The following is a 24,639-nucleotide window of genomic DNA, read 5'->3' as shown; positions in this document are numbered from 1 at the left end:
GGTTCGCCCCAAAGTCACAAAAGGAGAGTACAGTTCATTTCAGGAGAGTTCGATTATTCGGCAGCCTTGAAAGCGTTCAGTGTTCAGCTGTGGAATGCTAACCAGCGGACAACGGAAGCTGAAGAAGTGACAGTTTCATAAATCAGAACCAAGTCAGTCACGGAGAAGAGAAGACACTCGTAGTCCGACAGGAATGGAGCGAGTCTTAGTCAGCCATTGATTGTGAGCTGTTATAATTTATTGTAATGGTAAATAAGTGTCAATAAACATAATCCTCCAACCCACAGCCCATTGTTACTAGTCACGCAAACCTCTCATACGTGACAACACGTTCATGTGCATATATGAATTGTAGTATACTACATAAAGGTTGCGGTTTTATAATTGAATATTTATGGTTATCATTCCTGGGAGATGGCATTAAACGTCGGCCTCGACGCATCATTCGGTAATATTTGAAAGGACTCACAAACCGTACTTTACACAGATAGGATGAAGAAATGAGAAAAATGATTAAAAAGTACTGTACATGAGGGACACAAATATTAGCCTCTCTTGCTTGCACATGTGTCGGTCTAGCACTTACCGTTACGACTGATCGGCTACTTTGTGTAGTTTGGATAGATAACAATGAGTTATGTAGAGGTCTCTCAGGACATAACACTCTCGTTGTTCAACTTTTTGTGTGACGTGTGACCAACAAGCTGTCCACTGCGCCTTTGCACGTCCCCAAACAAATGCTATTACCCTCTTCTGTTCCATTTCACACCCAAATCCACCCCTATGTGACAATAATGTGTTACATGGCCAGAAACTGGCAGTTTTCTGTCCCTTGGGGGAGCGAGAAAAGATCAGAGCTGGACATGGCACAACTGTGATTTCTTTTGGGGAGGGGGGGGGCGTTAGAAAATTTCTTTGCAATTTTACGTTAAAATAGTTTAAAGCTATTTTTATTTCGTCCCAGACTATTCACTACGCAAGAATAAACAAAAAAGGGTAAAGTTATTTCTGTAACAGGCCGTGGAGACCCATAGGGTTGTGAGACGTCGAGGCTCCCACATTTTCTAGACAATCGGCTCACAGATGACGGTGAGGTCATCAGCCTTACGCGCCGGCCGACCGCCCCCTTGTCCCCAAGAACAGCAACCAGATAGGCTCTGAAGCCCGAGCAGATTCCTATCCAGTGGTTGCAGGGGAACATTTCCGCGGGGTGAACCGAGCGGGGAATGGAGCTGACCCCAGATATCCATGTAGTACCGAAGTTGAATACGTAGATCAATCCGCCATTCCCCGTGAGCTCAACAGTGTAATGAATTACTTTATGTAAAATATTGTGTGTGGATGGGGAATGATGTTTTACACCTGTTTTTATGTTCAAACTTTGGTTTAGCAATTATCATACGACACGACTTGTTACTACAGCTCTGTCTGTTGACAATTTTCGCTTTCGTAATGGAAGATAAATATAATTTATGGTCGTGAATCTTTATGACGTTATGACGCACTAAGTATTGAAATTAACACTTTCGTTATCAGCTAATATATTTTCATGTCAGTCTTTCGCTCTGAATGTTGTGTGCGTGTCTTGCAGACCACACACCTGACAGACATCACCCTGTAGATCTCTCGTAACTGCTCATGTTGTAACCGAGATAGATGTACATGGCTGACGTTAACCACATATTGTGTTCTGCGTTATGACGCCATGTGGTATGGTATCTTGGTCTGATGCCCTGAAGATGGAAGGAATATGTTCCGATGAAACGTTAGCACCATCCTACAAAATTACATGGAGTCAGTATGATTAGGTTTCTGTCTTACAGCGTTAACTATGAATAGTAATATCTTCTGGTGTGTGACGCCGTGTGATCTGGTAGAAGATCACCGATGTTTCGCTCTGCTTGAATCCTCTTTCATCATAGTTTCTTGCTTGATTTTCTCTTCGACTGCGAAGATATTAGCGTACGTTCCTCTGAAATGTGAGCGAATTTCTACCTGACTACACGGCGTCATATCTCAGAAAGTATTCCTGAGCATTGAGCCTTGTCTTTAGGTTTTCACTTCTAGAGTTGAATGTATGATTCATCTTTTAGGAATACGCGTATTCCAACGTTTCGACAAGCATTGCAATTGACATCTTTAGGAATGTTGTCTCTCGGGGAGGGTTGGATGCTGTTATTGGGCTGTGTAGTCGAAGTTGAAACCGTGATCGGACGAATTATATATACACATATGCATATATTTTGGGCGAAACAGAATAGTGAACATTTATGTTTCATGTAAGATTTGAGGCTTTCACGGCGGTGACTATGAAGAAAGCAGTCTTCTGGGATTTGGCACCGTGTATATGTGGTGTTAACCGACGTTTCGGAGGAACGTATCTTCTACCATGAAGATGGAGGCGATACGTTCCTCCGAAAGGTCGGTTAACACCACATATACACGGTGCTAAATCCCAGAAGACTGCTTTCTTCATTTATGTTTCAGTTGTTATGTACATATCGATGCAAACGGTACACCCTCAGGTCAAATACTGCATCAGTTTCTTTGAGTTGATACACAATTCTTTGTCTCGATTTCTCCTGTTCCTCTGGCAAACAATTCTATCCGGTAACATACTCAGACGAGAATAATACGCGGCCTACCCCCTCTCCATTACGTATCTTCCAATCGGAGCAGATGAAATTGCCTGCTTCCTGTGTGGTCTGGTTTAGAACACTCTTCCTTCTGATTGTCTCTCAATATTGGAACACTGCAGGGCAATACGGAGGCAATAGAGTGTTGTATTGGTTTGTTGATGGTGTGATAGCCTTCACACAACACCCCCCTCACCCTCCTCTGACCTCAGAACCTCCCCGTCCGGCAACATATCCGGTCCAGCACCCCCTTGTTCCTCTCTCACATTCCTGAGTCTCCAAAGCCTCATCCCCTAAGTGTACTATAGTGTTTGGAAGTTGATATTGCCTGTCTAAAGTATCTTCGAGGGAACGTCTTGTGTACGCTACCTTACGGAAGAAAAATGCTGTGTGTTTTTGGTGGTTTTGGTTACGGTATCAAGTAAAGGTAAAATGTAAAACTATCCTTGTGACAGGCCGTGGAGGCCCGTAGGGTTGTGAGGCGTCGAGGCTCCCACATTTTGTAGACAGTCGGCTCACAGATGGCTTTGAGGTTGTGAGGCTTAAGCGCCGTCCGCCCTTTACCCGCAGTAAGATTCTTGGTACTCATTTCTTTTAGATGCTGAGTCGACCCCAGAGCCCATAGTGCGGCTGGAAGGATTAGGTAAATTGAAACAATCCGATTACCTCATCGAGAATCAACCCGCGACCTTCCGGCTTGTAGCATAGTGCCTCGACCAACTACGCTACCGCGTGCCCCCCAGCACGTAAAAGTAAAAACGTAAAGTTGTGTCTGTGCTGAACTAATTAAGCACTACGCTATGAAGACGTATGGGGGAGTGGATGTATAAATGCAAGTATTCTTGACCTCGGCACTAGTTCGAGGTGAGTTATCAGCTTCAGGTTCCGACCGCTTTACCTTCGGGGAAAGAGCCCCATGTACGCATTGGATAGGAGGTTGGGTAGGTCCCTCAACCGGTCTGAACGACGTGGAGAAGAGGAAAATCTTTCCCCTACCGGCGCTCAAACTCCGACCCCTTGGCCTTCCAGCCCTGATCAGTCGCTATAACGACTGCGCTATCCCAGCTCCCACCATGGTATGTCGAAAATACAATTTTCAGCAAGCTTCTTTCTTCGGCCTTGAAGATGGAGGCAGCGTGGACCGTTGAAACATCAGGAAAATCGACCATATCTACTCTGTGTAACAACCCATGAATTGTATCAAATCCAGTAAATTTCCAGTGATGACGGTGGCCGCGTGAGCCTCAGTGGATATGGGCTCTGTGGACGCCAAGAAGAAGGGAATCGAACTCAGATTCCTAGCCGTTCAGTCCTAGTCGAGTCTTTTTGGCTACTGAGCTATCCCGGTTCCTAAAATATGGATGGAAGGATGATATTGAAATGTATTTTAAACATTTGAAGAGAGAAAGAAGGGGAAGAGAAGAAAGGTCGGGGGGATAGTGAGAGACGCTACTTTGGGGCGGGGGGGGACAGTAAACCATATCTCCGGGTTTGAAGGTTCCCAGGCAGTGTCCGCTGGTCCTTGTGATGGAGGTAATGTATAAGATTGGAATTTTTTATGATGTTGGAAGGTCTGCATTAGGGCGAAATTTTATTTGACTTTTGGAGGGCTGCATGTGAAGGATGCAGTGAGATGTGGAATTTGGATACCAAATCAGCATTTGCTCTACGACCGAAGAAAGCCACGGGAAAACTTGATCGATTTGGCCGGTCGCAGGACCTTCCGGATGCAAACTGACTGCTGGCCAGCAGTTCGGCATTAAATACGCGAACCCTAACGTTTTTTTTATCGCTTAGTGGCGTGGGACTAAGTCCCTTGTACTGCGGCCACTTCTGGTCTATTGTACCAGCCCTAGACGATAGGTGAGGGTGATTGTGGAGCAATTGGTGGAATGAAGTTTGGCAGGGGAAACCGAAGTACTCTGAGAAAACCTGCCCCAGCGCCATTTTGTCCACCACAATTCCCACTTAATCAGACCCGGGATCGAACCCGGGCCGCCGCTGTGCGAAGCCAGCGACTAACCGCTTGAGCTATGGCGCGGCCTGAACCCTAACGTTAGTCCCTATCTGTGCTGTTGCTTTCTTTGGGTAAGAGAAGTTTACATATTTCTTCTTACAGTTGTTTCTTTGTATTTCCATACTTAGGATGAGCACTAAACAGTTGTGTACAATATTTGCGAAGAGAATACATACATACATACATATGTTTATGATTATTTGATTATTAGTGAATGTTAGGTGGGTCCCTGTCACCACGGCATGGCGCATCCTCAGGTTGCGGATGGGGGAGACGCCCTCCAGTTTTGGAGGGATGCTGTGAATATATTGAATAAGCAGTCGCGGACAGTCGACAAGGGGTGGCCCTCCAGCTTGGGGGTTGGGCGTGGGGCTAATAACGCCGCACCGTAAAAAATAAGTATGTTACGAAAATGAACACAAAGCCTCTGACCTGGACGAATTCCTTGGATAAACGACCCAAGCCACAGGGACCAGTGGAGGGCTCTTGTGAACACCTTAATGAACTTTCGGGTTCCATAAAATGCTGTGAAATTCTTGAGTAGCTGCAGAATTGGCGGCTCCTCCAGAAGGGCTCAGCTCCATGGGTAAGTAAGTAAGTAAATTTGAATATCAATTTCTTTCTAAGTATAGGATTTCTTGTAAGATTTAAGATTTTCACGGCGGTGAGTATGAAGAATGCCGTCTTTTTGGATGTGGCGCAGGAACGTCGGTTTACATAATATCTATACGGCGCCACATCCCAGAAGACGACATTCTTCAGAAGATGTACTTATAGTTCGTACCTCGCAGGAAACACATTACGTCTCCGCTACAGAGACAAACCGGATGAAGCTGTTTAAGGAAATAATCGCTGTTGTACTTTCAGAGCCACTCGAAACACAAATGTACTGTCCTGACAGAATGCAGTTTTAGTGTGTTAAAGCTGGTGGTACATATAGTAACCACTGGAATTTAAAGGTTTGTAGAATTAGAACATGACGTTCCTAACTGAACGGTGTGACAGGCAGTCACGAAATTCCTGGTTCCATAAAAGTTTTGCGATACAGTGACCATCTTAATGACTATCAGCTTCTCAAGTACAGCAGTTCTGTTTGATGGTGGAGTCATGTTTTATTTCGAACAAGTTGTTGGGTCATTCCTTAGCACTGATAAAGTCAAGACATTTTCCTTGTCTGCTGTCTGGTTGTTTGAGGGTAACTCACCCCCATCAAGTGGCGACTTCCCCTTAGCTGAGATTAATGGTGGCAGAATGAAGAGAGTTGTGCCCTCTGGATTGTTTCCTGATTGGGCTTAGCAAACGGTCCCGTATAATTCCTACTGTCTCTTCTCTTGTCTTAGGATCGATTTCGAGAAGCAGTTTCGTGTATTTACTGCAGCGTTCAATCTACAGTTCTGATGAATTACACTGAATGTTCTTAGGGCGGCCCACATTTCTGCGAAGTATGGTATACACACTCATTAGTCTTCTTTTGACCGAGTTATGCCCTTAGAGCATAGTGGTATCAATGTTTACCACATGCATTATCATTAAAGTTTGTCCACACATTGTGTTTAGGTTTTGCATATGATTCTCAAAATAAACAGCGATTTCCCCAAGCTCAAACTTGCCTATGACCCCTTTAATGGAAACATTGTTCTCCGTTGTGCTGACTGAATTTTAAAGAATTATTTACATGAAACTAATTCTTTAAATGGCTGACAACAGTGACGGGCTTCTACTATATAAATATTGCATTCGTCACACAAAAACATATCCGTTAACTGACGAGCCTCCTATAACAATTGTTAAAGTGCAAAATACTTTTTATCAAAATTAACCCAACATGCACACGAGGAAGGGCACAGAATGTGCTGGAAAGAAGCGAGGGTCTTGCAGATTGAGCCCAACACCACATACAGGAAATACAAGGATCCGTCACATGTCTTGATATACAGTCCGATCAGTCAAAACAGCGTGGACATCTCTCCCATCTGGACTCCCGTTATCGCAACAGAAGTTAGAAAAGTACAACTCCGCCCAGTGTAGATTGAGTGGGAAAATTGTGTTTTTACGTTTGTGCCACACAGAGAATTTCTCTCTTTATTGATGACTTCTATTCAGATGGTACTATTATTTTAACAACAATAACCGAGAAATAGTACATGGGCATAGTTGCTAGGCCTCATGTGTGCGGAGTCTTTTTAATGTTTTTAATATCTGTCTTAACTCTCGCAGTTTTATTGTGCTGTGCTTGGTTTATATATCCTATTTTATATTGATGCTAGTGTCCGGACGACAGGGACTAGCTCTATCGATTGGGCCCAACTGAGCAAGTTCCACTTGAAGACAGATACAGAATCCAGTCGTCGAAACGTTTTATGTTTTAAATAAAAAACATGACGATGAATAACTTTCAGAAACAATAATTGTACTTTTTATTTTTTTGACTGTGGAATACACCTTCGCATATATTACCCACTTCAGTACACTTTCAGTACACAGCACACAGGAACACATCAAACCATAAGCCATACAACCTCAAGCTGACGTCTCCCATCTTCGGGATGAATTAACAAGGAGGAGTTCAGCATTTATATCAAATATTTTAACATTTTAGCGTTTTAACTTAAAAAAATAGGTTCGGATGAAAAGTGAGAATTGAGAGTGTACTCAACTATCTTAGCATGTTTTGTGCTTTTACACGTCAACATATCGTAGCAACGTCCACACGACAAACATAATTGTGAAAATCAGAAACAGCGACAGTGTTTCCATAATTATAGCAAGTGCCTCTGATGGTGGTTGTGTCAAACCGAAACATGTAAGGCAGAAATAATAATAAAAAGTGACCTACAAATTGTTACACTCGACGGACTTTCTATTAACTTTACCCACTTCACTTTCATGCATGTAATGTTGCCTAGTCTCTTAACATATAGCACACAGTACTGTGACAAAGATAGGGACCGGAGACGCGAGAGTGTTTCCCTAACATGGGGACGAAACGTGGCTGTCCCCCGATCCCCTAGTAAACAAGCATTCAGACGGGAGGGCGGTTGTTGGTTGGTTTGGAAGATGCAGGGGTAAAGTGGGAGTGAGTATCAATGTAAATAGGTCAGTGGGAGAATACAATATTCATGGAACACGGGATCGGTGGTGTAGGAAAGTTCTGGTGTCAAGACAGCTCAATGTATACTGTATATGTTGATTTCGTCGATCCTGCCTGCACCTGAGGGTTGGTACAGTGCCCCCATACAAACATAACAACGCATACCAAAATACTCCCATATATTACATTTTCATTCCATATAAAATGTAATTTTCCTGTCAGTTTTATATTTCCTATTACGGACTTAATAGAGAACAATGATATACTCCACTTGCTGTGAGAATTGAGGTTAGTGATAGTTAGCTAACGACTTAGGCCGTTACGTCATCATTATAAAGGTTAGACTCACTTCGGTGTTCAAACGCCGGTGGGAAATTCAGGCAGAGTTACGAAGGATGTTTGTTCCGTAAAAACCGAAATTAACGGCCATAGGAATTCCGTTGCGCTGACCACGCGGCACCCTCTATCCGCTAAATTTGGCACTAACTTCGCCGACAAGCGGTGGTCTCTCGGTCGGTATAGTTCGCTTGCGGACTAAAAGACACGGATGTTTCCTACACAAGTTATGACGTACACAGGTTCATAGATGACGTGAACCTAATGAAATTTACTGTAATATTTCCAATATGTACGGTAGCTACGGCTGTTTCAAATGATAAGCAAGTATTGCTGTAGAAGTTTCAGATGCGATTCAAATCCTCGTTCCATTAAACAGGAGCATGCGGTAACGTAGTTGGTTGAGGCACTATGCTACAAGCTTGAAGGTCGCGGGTTCTAATCCCGATTAGATCATTGGATTTTTCAATTGACCTAAACCTTCCAGCCGCACTATGGCCCTCTGGTCGATTTTAGCCTATCAACACTCTGTCATCTGCGTTTTCATGGAAAATGATTGTTTACAAGATCTTCTTGATACTTGTTTTTTTAAATATCTGATGTTATGATATAAATTATTAACTACCGAAATGGGTTACGTAAGGAGTTCGCCAAGGAAATCACGAATGGATGGAGTCAGAAATGAAACAATTGTAACATAGAGGGAGCTGAAGAGAGACATCACAAGGAACAAAACAGGGACAATCAGAATCGAGGACTGCAGAACTGCTAGACAGGTTGCAGCATGGAACGCACAGGGGAAAAATAGACGTGGCAGAGCAGTGAACACATGGAAGGACGGGATGAGGCACTGCAAACAAAGAAGATACCTCAAAGGTGAAGGAAGTTTTGATCCAGAGCTCTGGAGAAAACAAATATATCTTTGGGCTGAGGAAAATTGTGAATTCACAGAAAAAAAAATTCTTTAATATGAATGAAACTATTATAATTGAATTGTGAGTACGCGAAATGGAGCGCACTATTTGAAATATTAATCGTATATTGTATAAGACCAAAATTGAAATTTCAGTTTTGATTTCTACAGTATCACTGTGGGCGTCTGTAGACTGTGATCCACGTGTCTTCTGTTTTGTTCACCTTACGTTATTGGACTGCACATCACTGGAGAAATGGATGCAATTCTTTCTTTATATTAAACTTGGCAACAAATTACGTGGAATATGTAATTGGTGCGTTTGATCCATTACTACTTTGTAAGACTTGAGGCTTTCACGGCGGTGACTATGAAGAAAGCAGTCTTCTGGGATTTGGCACCGTGTATATGTGGTGTTAACCGACGTTTCGGAGGAACGTATCGCCTCCATCTTCAGGGTAGAAGAAAAAGTATAAGAAATCTGCAAGCAGTCTGCTTTTACCGTTCTCACGGTCTTGTCGCTTGCAGATTTCTTATACTTTTTCTTCTACCCTGAAGATGGAGGCGATACGTTCCTCCGAAACGTCGGTTAACACCACATATACACGGTGCCAAATCCCAGAAGACTGCTTTCTTCGTTACTACTTTGATTAATGTGACGGTTAATTTCCTTCAGCTCCGAATCACTTCATCAAAAGTCCTGACAGGTCCGTCAGATTCGTTTGTTATGGCCTATTCTTTTTCCTACGAAAGAAACATGAACAAGAAAGGAGAAGGCATGAATGATTTCCCAAGTTTTTAATACACGTGGTATCTGAATGAAGAGTAATTGATGTTGAATTCCAGACGAATGTACAAAGATGTGTATTTCTGTGTTAAAGCGAATGGCAAAGAGAGGGTAGAAATGGGACGTAAAGAGTGTTGACAGTTGGTTCGAATTTTGGGGGTGAAAGGGTGGCAGAGGATTTGAGAAGGGGTGTGTGATTCGTCAGTTATGCTGTGAAGAACAGAAACCAAGGGAAAGGTTTCTATAAAACTAACCCCCAATCTCACAGAGGATAATTTAAGGGGTTTGTGTCGAGAGTTCGCGAGAGTGGCTTACCCTTATTGGTTGGTCTCTGGTGATCCATATGGCGCATTCAGTTCGGTGATTATGTGGATCATTATTATCACTGAAAATACGAAATTATGTTTGTCATATATGATTATTACTTTCAAATTTTGGGCCACTCGTCGGTTATCCGGATAGGTTTTTCATGGTTTCAGCTCACTCCCACCAGCCAAATTCCAAAATAGTTCCTTAAAATAGACCACGACCGCTTACACCCATATCCCAATTAGTGTTCACCATCATCCAGCCATGCGTTACTGCGTGTATATAGCCAGTGTTTGAACTACAACGATTTTGTTTGTGACTCTACGAACCTGGGGCCCACTCAGCCGCCTATCCAATACGTACCGGGGGCTCTTTCCCCGGGGTAAAAGGGCCGTGGCGTGAAGCTGACCACTCACCTCCATTTAGTGCCGAGGCCAAGAAAGGAGGGCTATACCTCCACCAATAAAAGAGAATGGGATATGGAGAATAAGATATAATAAAGAGTTATACAAATTATATAAGGAACCAGAGATCTCAGTGACGATAAAGCTTAAAAAGAGTGCAATGGGCTGGGCATGTACAGAGAATGGCTAAGGAGCGTATCCCAAAGAAAATATTATAGAGTACAATAGGTGGTAGGAGACGTGCTGGGAAACCAAGAACTAGATGGATTGATGCGGTGGAAGAAGATGCAAAGAAGTTAATGGGCGTGAGGAACTGGAAGAGAGCAGCGCAGGATAGAGAGAAATGGAGGGGCTTGATAAGGGAGGCCAAGGCCCGACATCGGGCTGTTGCGCCATAGAAGAAGAAGAAGAAGAAGAAGAAGACGATACCTCCGCTGACCCATACGTCTTCATGGCATAGTGCTTAATAAATTAAGCACAAGGACAATTTTACCTAGTTTGTATAAGTCAATTTTCTGTGATGGATTTGAGTATTGAGCGAGAGCATACAGAGAATGCCTTGTAACTACAGACCTAGTTCCTGTGTGCCACAGTTACGCAGATTTTGTGTCTAAAAAATCATACTGACCACGTGGGAGATATTGGCGTATGTTTTAGGATAATATTAAATTTGGATCTCGTATTTTAATGGGGGCACGCGGTGGCATAGTTGGTTGAGGCACTATGCTACAAGCCGGAAGGTCACGGGTTCAAGTCCCGATGAGGTCATTGGACTTTTTTCAGTTTACCTAATCCTTCCAGCCGCACTATGGCCCTGGGGTCGACTCAGCCTCTAACAGAAATGAGTACCAGAAATTAATTAAATAATTTTCCTGGGGGGTAAAGCGCGGCCGGCGCGTAAGGCTGACAACCTTACCGCAATCTTTCAGCCGATTGTCTAGATAATTTGGGAACCTCAACGTCTCAGAACCCTATGGGCCTTCACGGCCTGGTACAGGGATAGCTTCATTTACCGAGACTATACAGGCAGAGATTTCAGTGAATGATGAACTTAAAATGATATGGAAGGAAGTGGTCGTTGCCTCATTTAAGATACTAGCCCCGCATTTACATGGAGCGTCTGAGGGGAAATTACGAAGAGCCTCAGCATAATTAGTGGACATGCCAAAAAAAATGGATTTTAAATAAATGGGATATTAATGTTTGAATTGGATTGATCTGTCTCAGGGTACGGTTCAGTGGTGGTCCTTGTGGACACTATAACAAACAGTTCTGTCTTCTGCTATATAACGCAATGTAGTCCGCTGACACTGAACCGACGTTTCGGAGGATTTATCACCTCCATCTGCAAGGTTGAAGAATAATCCAAGCAAGAAACTATCATGAAGTAGGTTTCTGCTCTGCCTTTACCTCATTTCACATTGGTTTAGTTCTAGGCTTATTCTTCGATCCTGAAGATTGAGGCGATATGTTCATCCGAAACGTCGGTTGACGTTCAGCGGACTACACGGCGTTATATACCAGAAGATAGAACTCTTCCCCACTGCTGTGAGAACTTCACGTTCTTACAGACTGTAATAAACATTGGCGTTCCATATATTGCCAGGAATTTTTTGACTAGCTGAGCTACTATCAGCTTCATAGAAATATTCTGTTTCTTGAAGTTAGTTACGGATATAGCTTCCCCACTCTGTAATCAGAGGGTACGCTGTAGCTTAGTTGGTTGAGGCACTATGATACAAGACGGAATGTCGCGGGATCGAATCCCGATGAGATCATTTAATTTTCAATTGACCTAATTCTTCCAGCCGCACTATGGCCCTGAGGTCAACTCAGCCTCTATGAGAAATGAGTACCAGGAATCTTCCTGGTGGGTAAAGGCCGGCCGGCGCGTAAGGCTGACAACCTCACCGCCATCTGTGAGCTGATTATCTAGAAAATGTGGGAGCCTCGACGTCTCACAACCCTATGGGGGTCCACGGCTTGCTACAGGGACAGCTTTACCTTTCAAGAGCGGGGTCAGAGATGAGACCCCAAACGTAAAGACTGAGGATGTGATAATGTGCTGCCTGATAATCTCATAGCATTCGTTCCGTCTTCTATATTCTGCCAATCTCTCGTTCCTGGAATTGTGTTGTGAGTTCGTACATTCAGTTTCCTCTTGAATCTCATTCGCTTGTTCGGTATTCTTACGCCAGACGTTTCCACGGTAACGTCAGCCGATTACGTGTAAGATAAGCCTGCATATGTCCTGAGGAGAACACCCCTCCATCTAACCTCATATTCGGTAGCATTTTCAAATAAATCACTACACAGTGAACCGAAGGACAACTGACAATTCTCTTCTTTGCGATCACCACAGCAACATATTACAGAAGTTATGTTCCTTCAGTAATATTTATCTTCTTGTGGAGCAGTAAACAACATTCGAAGAAATGAAATACTGAAAGAGTGTTTGTTGTTTTCAGTGACCAAGAAATGAATGGCTGCTTTGCATAATTGCCTTCGATAAGTCACAGTGCCCCTCATTTGAAGGTGACAATTTGGATTCAAAGAAAGGAAGAATTTCCAGTATTCAATAATGGTAAACGCAGCAATAAATCAGGTTAAGGGGTATACAGTGCCGTACTTATATAATCTTTTCTGTACTTAATGAAGTATTGCGTCATAAAGACTTATAGGAGAATGGAGGTATAGTTCCACGCATTCATAACCTTGGCACTAGATGGAGATGATTGGCCAAATTCATGTTTCGGCTGCTTTACCACCGGGGAAATAAACGCCGGTACCTATTGTACAGAGGTAAAAAAGCCCGCTTGGTCTTTCAGGGAATCAAACCCTGACTAGATTTCGTCAATTAAACTGGAAATATATTTTCATATAAACGGAAGCAGTTATACATAGAGATTTGAGGTTCACACTTCATGAGGGTTGAGGTTACGTTCTCCTGGAATTCAACGCCTTGTACTTTCATAGACATCAACGTTTCGGCGGAACTTGCTGCTTCCATCGTCAGTGAAGATGAACAGGTAAGACGGCTGGTTCTCTCGAAACGTTGTTTGCCTGTCTACAGTGCTATGCTATTTCACACCTCGGAATTTTCTATTCTCCCCAGCGCCCAGCTCGATTCTGGGGCCCACTCAAACGCCCATCCAGTGCCAGCGATAAAAACGGAATTTGGCACTGGTGGGGGACAAGGTAGACGTATTCATCCCTGTGGAATTGTGGGAAAAAGTAAGAATAAAGGACGAGAAAATACACCGAATATTATCAGGCAAAATGAAACATTATTATTACATCACAGAGGTAAAGCTGTTGTCCCCATGCTAAATTAATTCAGCACTATGTCATGAAGGCGCATGAGGAGTGGAGGCACTAGACTGGGGTGAGCGGTCAGCTTCACGCCTCTGATGCATTACCTCCGACGAAATCGCCGCCTGTATCCATTGGATTGGAGGATGGGTGGGCCCCAGAGCCGGTCTGGACGCTGGGGACAAGAGATCTTGCCCCTACCGGCAATCAAACACCGGCTTTCCGACCCATAGCCCATCGCTATACAGATTGAGCTATCCCGGCTCCCCTTCCATACAAACATGTTTTAATAAGCAATGTACTTAAACAGCTGAAACATGAGTTTATAGGCAAATTTTCTAGACCTCTCCCCTCGGAGCCGGAACTTGGTTGAGGCACTTTGCTACAAGCCGGGCCGTAGCGGGTTCGATTCCTGATAAGGTTATTTGATTTTTCAATTGACCTAATCTTTCCAGCCGCACTATGGCCCTGGGGTAGACTCAGCCTCTAACAGAAATGAGTACCAGGAATATTCCTGGGGGATAAAGGGCGGCCGGCGCGTAAAGCTGACGTTGTCACAGCCATCTGTATGCTTATTATACAGAAAATGGGGGATCCTTGAAGTCTCACAACCCTATGGGCCTCGACGGCCTGTTGGCAGGGATAGCTTTACCTTACCTTTACGTTGGAGAGGTAATCATTTCGGCGCCCTGAAAATTGCGTGGAGTTATGCCTCCACTCCCCCACAAGCCGTCATAGCGTGTTGCTCAGTCAGGCACAGGAAAGTACGGAGAAGCTACATTGAGGTTAGAAGACGCTGAAATCTTCTGTGTCATCTCTCTTTCTCACTTTTACCGTCGTGTGCGAATTTCGTAGTCCGAGGTCACCTTCTGTTCTCTCTCCAACTTATCTGAGAGTTTCCTTTTGTGTTCTACTTCCTCCATGTCTCACCCTTGTCCATCTTGTTCCTTACTGATTCACCCCCTCTGCAGCCAACAACCCCTTTCACCACCAACTAGCTATAAGAACAAAGACAAAACTTGTAGTAATGCCAGGACAAGAAGTAGCCGGCCGAACTCACTCATGATGGAGTACCGGGTGGTTGGGGGTGGTATTGCTTTGTCCGTCTTTCACCCCCTTCTAACACCCCTCTGGACTTCGTGATCGATACACCCTCTTGCGGCCAAAACCACAGCCCATGGGGAGGGGGTTCTATTATACTTCATACTCAGTCTCACCCCCTCTGACACCCCCCCCTACTCTTATGGTCGATTCGTTCATTTAATAAGAGGATATAGCCTATATTTTAAAGAAAGGAATGAACAAAAATTGGTGGGGACATTTTACATAGGTGATTCATCCTATTTTTGGGCTCCCCTCTGGAATTAAAACGTGGTAAAGTCCCTTCACTAACGAAGTCTGCCCCCTGCCAAGACGGGAGGGTCAGAACATCGTCCACTCGAACCCCTTCCCCTTCATCCCACCGCCTGCCGGGTTTTATTACGACTTACCGGTAACGCATTGACGGCTCTGAAATGAAACACAAGAGTTGCTAGTGTGTCACGTGATCAGTCTTGCCACTTGTTCAGCTGAGGATCAAGATTTCAGGGACCTTCTCTGTCTCCATCATCAGGGATTATCGGCCCTGAAAATTGTGATAGTCCCCGAAACGTGGGGCTCGAGTGTTTGAGAATATATTTTTATTAGCATGTTCGTTGAATAATTAAGGATTTGGAAGGAAGCGGTCGTGGCCTATTTTAGATGATTTCCGGAATTTTGGTGTGAGAAACAAGGAAAAGAACGAAAAACCTCAGTCAGGATTGCCTGTGTCCCTGTCGAGATTCGAACGGAGCACTGAAGTTACGACATAACTAAATCGAATGTGACAGTTTTTTTTGAGAAATTGATAGTCGCTTAAATGTCAAAATTTTTTTGTAAGCAGATTATTTCACAAGCTCCTGCCGCTGGAACCTATCGCAAGCCATCTTTTTCTTATCGGCCTAAAATTATGTTTGCTTAATAATCATTTTAATATTACTCTCCTCTAAAATCTCTTAACATGCAACCAGCCAAGCACAGGTTCATAGATGAAGCCTCCAACTCAAAGACCGAGGATATGATAATGTGCTGCCTCTTCAGGGCTATCGCACGTCTGAAAGGCCGTGATAGATGTTATGGAGCAATGATAGAATGATGAGTAGAAGGGGCAAACCGAATAAACTCTTAGAGAAGCCTATTTTACTGCTACTTTTTCAACCCAAATCTCACATGGGATCACCCGGAACTGAACCAAAGGCCCCGCTGTGAGAATTCAGCCCTTCGGCGCTCTGTGCTAATGTTAATACTTCAACTGAAGAGTACAGTACTCTGGGGTACGGTGTCATATAATCCGGCAAAATTTCAGTGAAGTTTCAGAAGAACGTGCCCCCGTCTTCATGGTTGAAGATTAAGCCAAGCAAGTAACCAGAATTAATCAGGCGGCAAGAAGATGTAATAAATAACTGTTTTTCCGAAACGTCGGTCGACTTCTACCCAGAAGACATCACCTTTTAATTGTCACTAAGAAGAGTGGAAGTGTACTTTTGAAAATTGTAACGATTTGAGTCCACTCTGTGAAGCTTTTCATTCAATTTTGAATCATGATTGAAACCTTGGAACACAGAGTCAGCTTGATTGCCCCCCCCTCATTCCCCGCCACCCCCTTATCGAGCATTACGGATGGACACTGGCACATGTAAATGAAGAATGAATCACAATATGGGACACACACACACGCACAGACAAAGAGCGGCTTAGGTTCCACTTCGAGGGTTGGTGCCCATGTAAAACAGGTTTATGCGCATATTAAAAGTAGCAGTCAGTAAGCGTAGACAGTATACTCAACATGCTTTAGAATGATGTTGTTATGTAACGTTGTCCCTATGCTTAATTAATTACCACGTAATGAAAACTTTTGGGATGTGGAGATATGGCTCCATGCATTCTTAACCTGTGCACTGAATGAAGGTGATGGGTTATTTTGAAGCCTAGGTTCCTTTGCTCCATAGGAAAGAACCTCCAGTGCTCGTTTGTAAGTGGCTGGTTGCGCCTCATAGCCGATTTGGACGCTGTGGAGAAGAGAGAGAGAAAATATATATATACAGTAGAACTTGGTTATAACGTCATCAAAGGGACCTAAAAATAGGGTCGTTATAAACGAATGTCGTTGTAACCGAAATGGGCACTTCCACAGTAGCCTTATGTTAGTCACGTAAAAATCTACCAAAAACCGAGTTAAAATGTTGCATTTTTTTAGTGAAATACGTAGTTAAGTACAGACTAACGTAACATTAACGTGGAATTGCCCAAATGTGTAATATCAAAGACATATTACAGCGCTTTTCACTGACAATACACACCGCACTAATACTGTATATTAAAGGTAGGCCTACTCACGAAATTACAGTAGATTACATCAATTGTTGTGCCTTACTGTACCTAGATAGGAGTACAGTAATCAGTTATCTTCATCTGTTTCCTGTTACTTGCCCAATACACACTTTCTAAATTACTTTCAATGTCCATATCAGAGAAATTCAGGAATGAAAATGACGTTACATACGAGGTTGATGCATTTGTGCATGTCGTACTAAGCAAGGTATAAAACAGTTGCTTTATGAGGAATTAGTTCGTACTATTGAATATGTGACGCAATAGACAAGGTGTCGCAGAAACCGATGTTGCTATAACCAAGTTTTACTGTATATTGCGTCCGCCGAAAATCGAACACCAACTTCTCGGGCTTCTAGAATCTAGGAATGAGCTTGTAATATCATAGATAATGATTGTGGTGCAAAAAATATTCCATGTTAGTGTAGTTAACGGTTTAAAGAACAATGGTAACTATGTGTAACACCTGGATTAACATTAAGACTGCGAAATTTTCCCACACAGTACACTTTTAAGTGTTCCGTATGATTCTCACACTAAACAGCGATTATTTCCCTAAACAGCATTAACCGGCTGGACTCTGTAGCGGTGACGTAATGCGTTTCCTGTGAGGCACGAACTGAATTTATATATACTGCATTCTGCCCACACAGTGTATTTGTGTGTTCCGTGTGGTTCTCAGAATAAACAGCGATTGTTTCCCTAAACAGCATTAACGGGTTGGGCTTTGTAGCGGAGATACAATGTGTTTCCTGTGAGGTCCGAATTGAATTTTTAAGATAAATACGGAAGCTGAGATACAGCCTGTATAGCAACAGGCTACGGTGTGGACACCCATGAATCGGGGTTCACAGATTCCAGACCGACTCTGGGGCTCATCCAGTGCGTACCTCGGCATTGAGCTAACCACTAACTTCCATCTATTGCCGGGTTTAAAGATGAATGGAGCTGTACCTCTGCTTCTCTATACATCATGTCCCAGAACTTGATCAGTTAATTACAGCGATAACTTTAAATATTCCGCTCATCCCAAATAAGAAACATTTAAAGAATAATACCCCAACGATAAAGGATAAAACGATACTCCGTAAGTAGAGAAATAAGGTATAAACCATATTGAACCAGAAAATACTACATACTTATAATAGAAAAAAGAAATCAAATAGTTCCATAAATTAAATTTAGACAGCTCATACTCAATTCAAGCGCCCAATAAACTAACAAAAATAGCTAAAAACTTCAAGTAAAAAGGAAGTCAAATCATAAGAGGCGTATGAAAAATTAAGCGTCTTAACATTCAGCCACCAGAAACAGCAATCAATATTAAACCAATCTAGAACATAGCACTAGGTCTACCAAGCAGAGTGTTTCGTACAGGGTTTCCTACATAAATTCTGTAGCCCTGAATTTCACGTTTATCTCGTGCGTCCTACATGCTCGACCCATCTCAGTTTCCTTGATTTAAGTAAAGATGTTTAAGAAGTGACGGAAGAAAGGATTGAAAGAAGAGGGAATCATATGTATTTCACGAAAGAGAATAAACCTTTCTTGACGACGTATTTGTCCCGGGCACTACTGCGCATGTCCACGCTGTGATCCGAAGTGCCGAACCAGAAAATTAAACGAAGTTTTGAGGCCTATGCCTTTTGTCCAGCTCAATACAATGTATCGAGTGTAGGGGGACTTTTTTGATGCACTTGAAAGGGAAATTGTCCCGCTTCAGTGTTGACCGGGGGTTTAGTGGGGAGGTACTTGATTCCGCTGTACTTGGAGACTATATTGAGCGCTTAATTTCAAGTCCTTGAACATTCAGCAAACTTCAAAGTGATGTCCTCCGCTTGCATAGGGAAAGCTGACACTGCGATTCTTATCAGAGCGCCCCATACTTCACTTCAATTATGCACTCACTCTTCGTGATTCCCAGTCTTTCTGAACTGCTGTACAGCTTCAGCATTCAGGAGCATATCATGTAGAATATTGATGGTTTCCTAACGTTGCATTTGCCATCTTCAAGGTTAAGTGCCCTTCAAGGGCTGGACATTGGAGGCTGTTGTTTAGAAGTGGCAGCAGACACTGCGCTAGATTTGAAGCCGTGATTGGTCGAACCAGAGGAACGGGATGCTATCCAATAGAGAGCGACCACGTTGTTCATGAAAAAAGGTGATCTGTAATGTTTCAGCTGTCACATGGTTAGTACAAGTAGATAATCTGTAATGTTTCAGTTGTCGCGTGGTTAGTAGAAGCAAGTGATCTGTAATATTTCAGTTGTCGCGTGGTTAGCACAAGTAGGTGATCTGCAATGTTTCAGTTGTCACATGGTTAATGCAATTAGGTGATCTGTAATGTTTCAGCGACCACATGGTTAATGAAATAAGGTGATGGAAAACATTTAAGTGACCTCGAGTTTAGCACAAGAAGTGGTGGAATAGTTTTGAGCAACCACCTGGTAAGGTGAGATGAACAGGGTTTTAGCGATCACGTGATTATGGAAGAAGTACTAAACACATTTTATTGACCTAACAAATAGGAGAATAGGTGATAGAACATTTCATAGCGCACAGTTTGAAGTTGCTTACGTCCATTTCCTGTTTTTATGTCTCTTGGCTCTTCGGCAAGGATATCTGCAACATTTCATCTATTAGTTTCGGCTTGTCTGTCTGCATTTAACAACGATTGAACGGGTCTCCACAAAGTGTGATGCTAGGAAGTTTGTCTAATATGTTTTGTTTTTTTTTTTTGCAATTTTGGTCAAAGCAAGATACAAATAACGACCACCTCACACTAAGACCTAAATGAATTTCTCTACAAATCTTGACCATAAGTAGATAAATACTTTTTTCCCCCTTGGCACTACAGCCCCAGTGGGCCTAGGCCTACATCCATGAACTCCGTTCATTTCGGTTTTTCTAGATCTTACACATACGGTAGGACTCCTTAGGCGAGTGATCAGCTCGTCGCAAGGCCTCTACCTGTAGACAAACACAGAAAAACGCACACAAACATCCATGCCCTCAGTGGGATTCGAACCCACGATTCCGGTTTCCAAGCGAGCGAAGACAGTGCATGCCTTAGACCGCTCGGCTACCGTGACCGGCTAGCTAAATACTTATGGCAGCGAAAAATATTTTGTGGAAGAACTTGTAGACAGAACTGCAACACACATTTCGATCCAAATATATTTTTCGCACAACTTTTCGCGACAACTGAAAGGTATGCATACGTGTTTTAACTTGCTACTGCTGTGTTGTTCTCCTGTCTAGAAATATGGTTGAAAAGGAAATAATTCTGTCTAGTATTCGGGAATTCCTTGGTTCGAACCTCGGCATGAATACCAGTTATCTCGACTCTCTTCGTGGGCTTTCTCAATACTTCCAAGCAAATGTGGGGATAATGTATTTTTCTTCCATAGGATTGTGAGACGTCGAGGCTCCTGCATTTTCTAGACAATCGGCTCACAGAAGGCGGTGAGGTTGACAGACTTACGCGCCGGCCGCCCTTTACCCCCCAGGAAGATCTAGTACTCATTTCTGATAGAAGCTAAGCCGATCCCAAGGCCACAGTGCCGCTGGAAGGATTAGGTCAATTGAAAAATCAAATGATCTCATCGGGAATGAAACATGCGACCTTCCGGCTTGTAGCATATTGCTTCAACCGAACTACGCTATCATTCTAATCATTGAAAAAAATATTTTTTTTTTAATTTTGCTACATTTTCAAACGGTTTCACCGTATATTCTGGTGACGATATGAACGAGTGGGCCTACTTAGTTTTCTTGGTTCCTTCCATATCGTCTACAATTCATTATTTACTCTTTATTCTCTCACTGGACTCCATACAATGTGAGAGACTGATGGTGTTTCTAAGTGAACTGCGAACAACGAAATAATATTCTGGAATGTTTACCCGTCACTGCTTCTATGAAGCGCAAGTTTAATCACGAAAAGCGTACAACTTTCCCCGGAGTCCGACACCACTGGACGGCAGGTGTAACCAGTGGTTGCAAAATGAGGGTGTGGGGGGGTTGGGAACTTGGCGCATGTCAGAAAATGAGGGTGGACATGGGAAGGAGGGTCAGAATTCGCTATTGGTCAGTACGCTGGTCACTTCCACCTCTACTGGCACTGCTCTGAACAGCCTATCCAAAAGAAGTGCCTCAAAGTATCCTCAAAGCAACACAGCTGGGCGGAACTGACCAAGCACATGCGTACAGTTCCGGTGACCACTGTGATAACCCTCGCAGTACTGGCGTTTTGCTGTTTTATTGCCAAGAAATCCTTTCGTGAAACATCTGAAATGACATTTCCAGTAACAAACAGGTCTGTTACATGTAAAAGGAAAATTTGTTTGGTTAAGCTCTTTGCGTTGAAGACGTATTGGGGAGTGGATATATAGATCCGTGTATTCTTTGCCTCGGCACTACATGGAGTCAGCTTCACGTCCGGCCGCTTTATATCTGTTGGAGAGGAGGCTGGGTGGGTCCCAGTACCGGTCTGGACGACTTGCGGAAGAGAAAAATCTTGCCCCTTCCGGGATTCGAACTGCAACTCCTCCGCCGTCCATCCCGTATCCAGTCACTAAACCGACTGAGCTACACCGGCTCCCGGCTGTTACACGTTAAACACAAAATCATTTGTAGGGGTTGGGTTTTTCACATCGGTGGTTATGAAGATGTCTTGTAGTCTGTTGAAAGTAGGCCGACGTTTCGGAGAATACCGCTTCTGGAACGTCTGTTGACTTCCAACGGACTACACTTAGTCGTCGACTTACGACCGGCCGCACTTACGACCACAAAAAATTTAAAATAAAAGATGAGTCATATGTAAAAGTTACTAAAAATAAATTATAAAGATGATAAAAAATTATAAAGGTTAAAAAATACTGTTAATAAATATATGGCCGACATACGACCTGTCAGTCAGAACCCAAGTCGTTCGTAATTCGACGACCAAGTGTATACGGCGTTATATCCCAGAAGGTGGAACTCTTTACAAGATCATTTTACTTGAAAATTACTTTCTGCTGGAATGTATACGAGTATGACGAGTTGAAGTGGATCAGGAAGGAAGAGTCCCTAGGCTAATATGAGGTACTACTCCGACCTTTGCTTGGATGGGCTGAGGAAAATCAACAACCTTGGAAACCATTGCCCCAGCTGGGTTTCGAGCCTAACACTTCCTGAGTACAAGGCAGAAGGATTATCGCACGATCTAACTTGCTCTATGTAAATTCCGGCACATCATCAACGTTTCGGAGAAAACTTCTGCCTCTGTCTTCAGGGATATTGGTAACGTTCTACCAGACGACATAGCGTCACACCCAGGAACACGAATCAAATACCACTTTACCTGCTGTTTTGTATGAATGTGAAGTGTTATCTCCTTCAAGAAAGACGGAATACAGACTGAGGGCTTTGATAAGAGGATGCTGAGGGGAATATTTGTTCCTAACATGACGAAAGTACGTGTATGTGTTTAAATACGCAACTACAGAGTGTTATTTAAGTTGGCTATTTAGGGACGCTGTTACTGTCGAGAATCATGAGTTACTTAACCGCAGTAATAATGTTAAAGGAAGAGCCAGGATAAGTCAGTCGGTATAGCTAAAGGCTGGACATTTAGGTGTTCGATTCCGAGCAGACGTACGTTTTATCTCTTCTCCACAGCGTCCAGACCGGCTCTAGGACCCACCCAGCCTCCTATCCAATGGGTATCGATGGACTTTCCTCCTTGGTTTAAAGCGACTGGGGCGTGAAACTAAACCCTCACCTTCATCTAGTGCCAAGTCAAGAATAGTGGAGCTATAACTTCACTTCCACATACGTCTTCATGGCGTGGTGCTTAATAAATTAAGTACAGGGGCAACTTGTACTTTTCTACTTAATGGACTGCAACCTTTACTCTGGTAGCAATTGATGTTTCCTTTGGCTCGTTGTTTCAGCGGACGCTGAAGTGGTGCATCAGGACATCCTGACATGCGGGGTGTGCCAGAAGCCGTTCGCCCTGGCAGACATCGTGAAATTCATCCAGCACAAAGTGCTCGCCTGCAACAAGGAGAACTACTCCCTCAGTTTCTCTGGGGGCGACCATCGCGACGCCAACAACACGGACAGTGACGATGGTGACGGCGGTGGCGGAGGCGGAGGAAGTGGTAGTTCCTCACTTCCGGTTCCTCTGAGTGTCGTCAATACGCGTCGGCCGAGCATATCAGCTCCGATAAACAGTAAGAAGGCCGCCGCGGCAGTGGCGTCGTCTTCTGCATCAGCGAGCGTCGCTACACCCGGGAGGATACTGTGTACCCCTCCCCCACCTTCCCCGAGGATGCTGGGTTCCTCAGATATTCTGATGGATGAGCCTCCCAGTAGCACGCCGAAACGTCGGGCTGGCAGTAGCAGTCCGGCCTGTAAGACGGACGACCTGAATCATAATGCTCAGGATGAAGATCTTAAACCGAGGATAAAGCAGGAGCATGTGGACACAGGGTCTTCACCGGACGAGGCCATCGTCAAGAGGATCCGGACGGACGTCGTCGACGCCGAGTCAAACACGACGCATTCTGGTAAGTGTGTCACAGATATGTTTCGTCGCACGTCTGTTTCATATTGCATTATGAGTCGGTAAAGTGGCAAGACGCTCCTTGATTACAAGCGTCCTACGTAAGGTTTATCGGCGTCCCTTTTACCAAATCCATTACGTCCACAGCGTGAAGCTGACCGCTGATTTCCATCTAAGAATAAGTGGAGAGTTGTTTCCTTATTCCTCGTCTCTGTGTGTCCGTGAGGGCCTTGACTTTTCTTTATCAAATATTTTCTCTGTACTTCAAATTCTTCTTTTTAAGTTTCCGTAAATCATCATCTACATCTCCCAGTCAGGTCAGTCTTCCCATTTTCTTACTCAGTAGAGAGTAGCAGTAAATTGCTGATGGGCCTCGCCAGCACAGTCGTTCTTGGTTTCGTGTCCTGTCGACACCCATGACAAAAAGTCTGCGTTCGAAGATCATTTATATCATAGAATAATTATTGTACGTCGTCTTATGTGCGGCCCGTGTCTTATCAGAGGAAAGTAGGCGATTAGTTCTTTCCAGAACTTCTTGCTTTTATTGAGCTCTTTGTCATATTCGTGTACGTTGACCGAACATGTCGCCTGTAAGAAGTAAGGTAAAGCTGTCCCCCTAACAGGCCGTGGAGGCTCCCACATTTTCTAGATAATCGGCTCACAGATGGCGGTGAGGTTGTCAGCCTTACGCCCAGCCGGCCCCCTTTACCCGTAGGAAGATTCCTGGTACTCATTTCTGTTAGAGGCTAAGTCGACCCCAAGGCCATAATGTGGCTCGAAGAATTAGAACAATTTAAAAATCCAGTGACCTCATCTGGAATCGAACCCGCGACCTTCCGGCTTGTAGCATAGTGCCTCAACCATCTACGGTACC

General features: G+C 43.7%; 1 protein-coding gene across 2 annotated transcripts in view; it reads left to right on the top strand.

The window, feature by feature from the left end:
• LOC111866684 (B-cell lymphoma/leukemia 11A) overlaps nt 1-24,639 on the top strand; it is a 196,903-nt gene that overhangs the window by 99,139 nt on the left and 73,125 nt on the right. For both annotated transcript variants that reach the window (XM_023855869.2, XM_033752378.1), the window contains exon 2: nt 23,152-23,769. In XM_023855869.2, the coding sequence (XP_023711637.1) occupies nt 23,152-23,769 (618 nt within the window). The remainder of the gene's footprint in view (nt 1-23,151; nt 23,770-24,639) is intronic.

This window comes from Cryptotermes secundus, unplaced genomic scaffold, assembly GCF_002891405.2.
Source record: "Cryptotermes secundus unplaced genomic scaffold, Csec_1.0 scaffold66, whole genome shotgun sequence".
In the NCBI taxonomy this organism is placed as follows: domain Eukaryota; kingdom Metazoa; phylum Arthropoda; class Insecta; order Blattodea; family Kalotermitidae; genus Cryptotermes; species Cryptotermes secundus.
The sequence above is the reverse complement of the archived record's forward strand: the minus strand, read 5'-3'. Positions and strand labels throughout refer to the sequence as shown.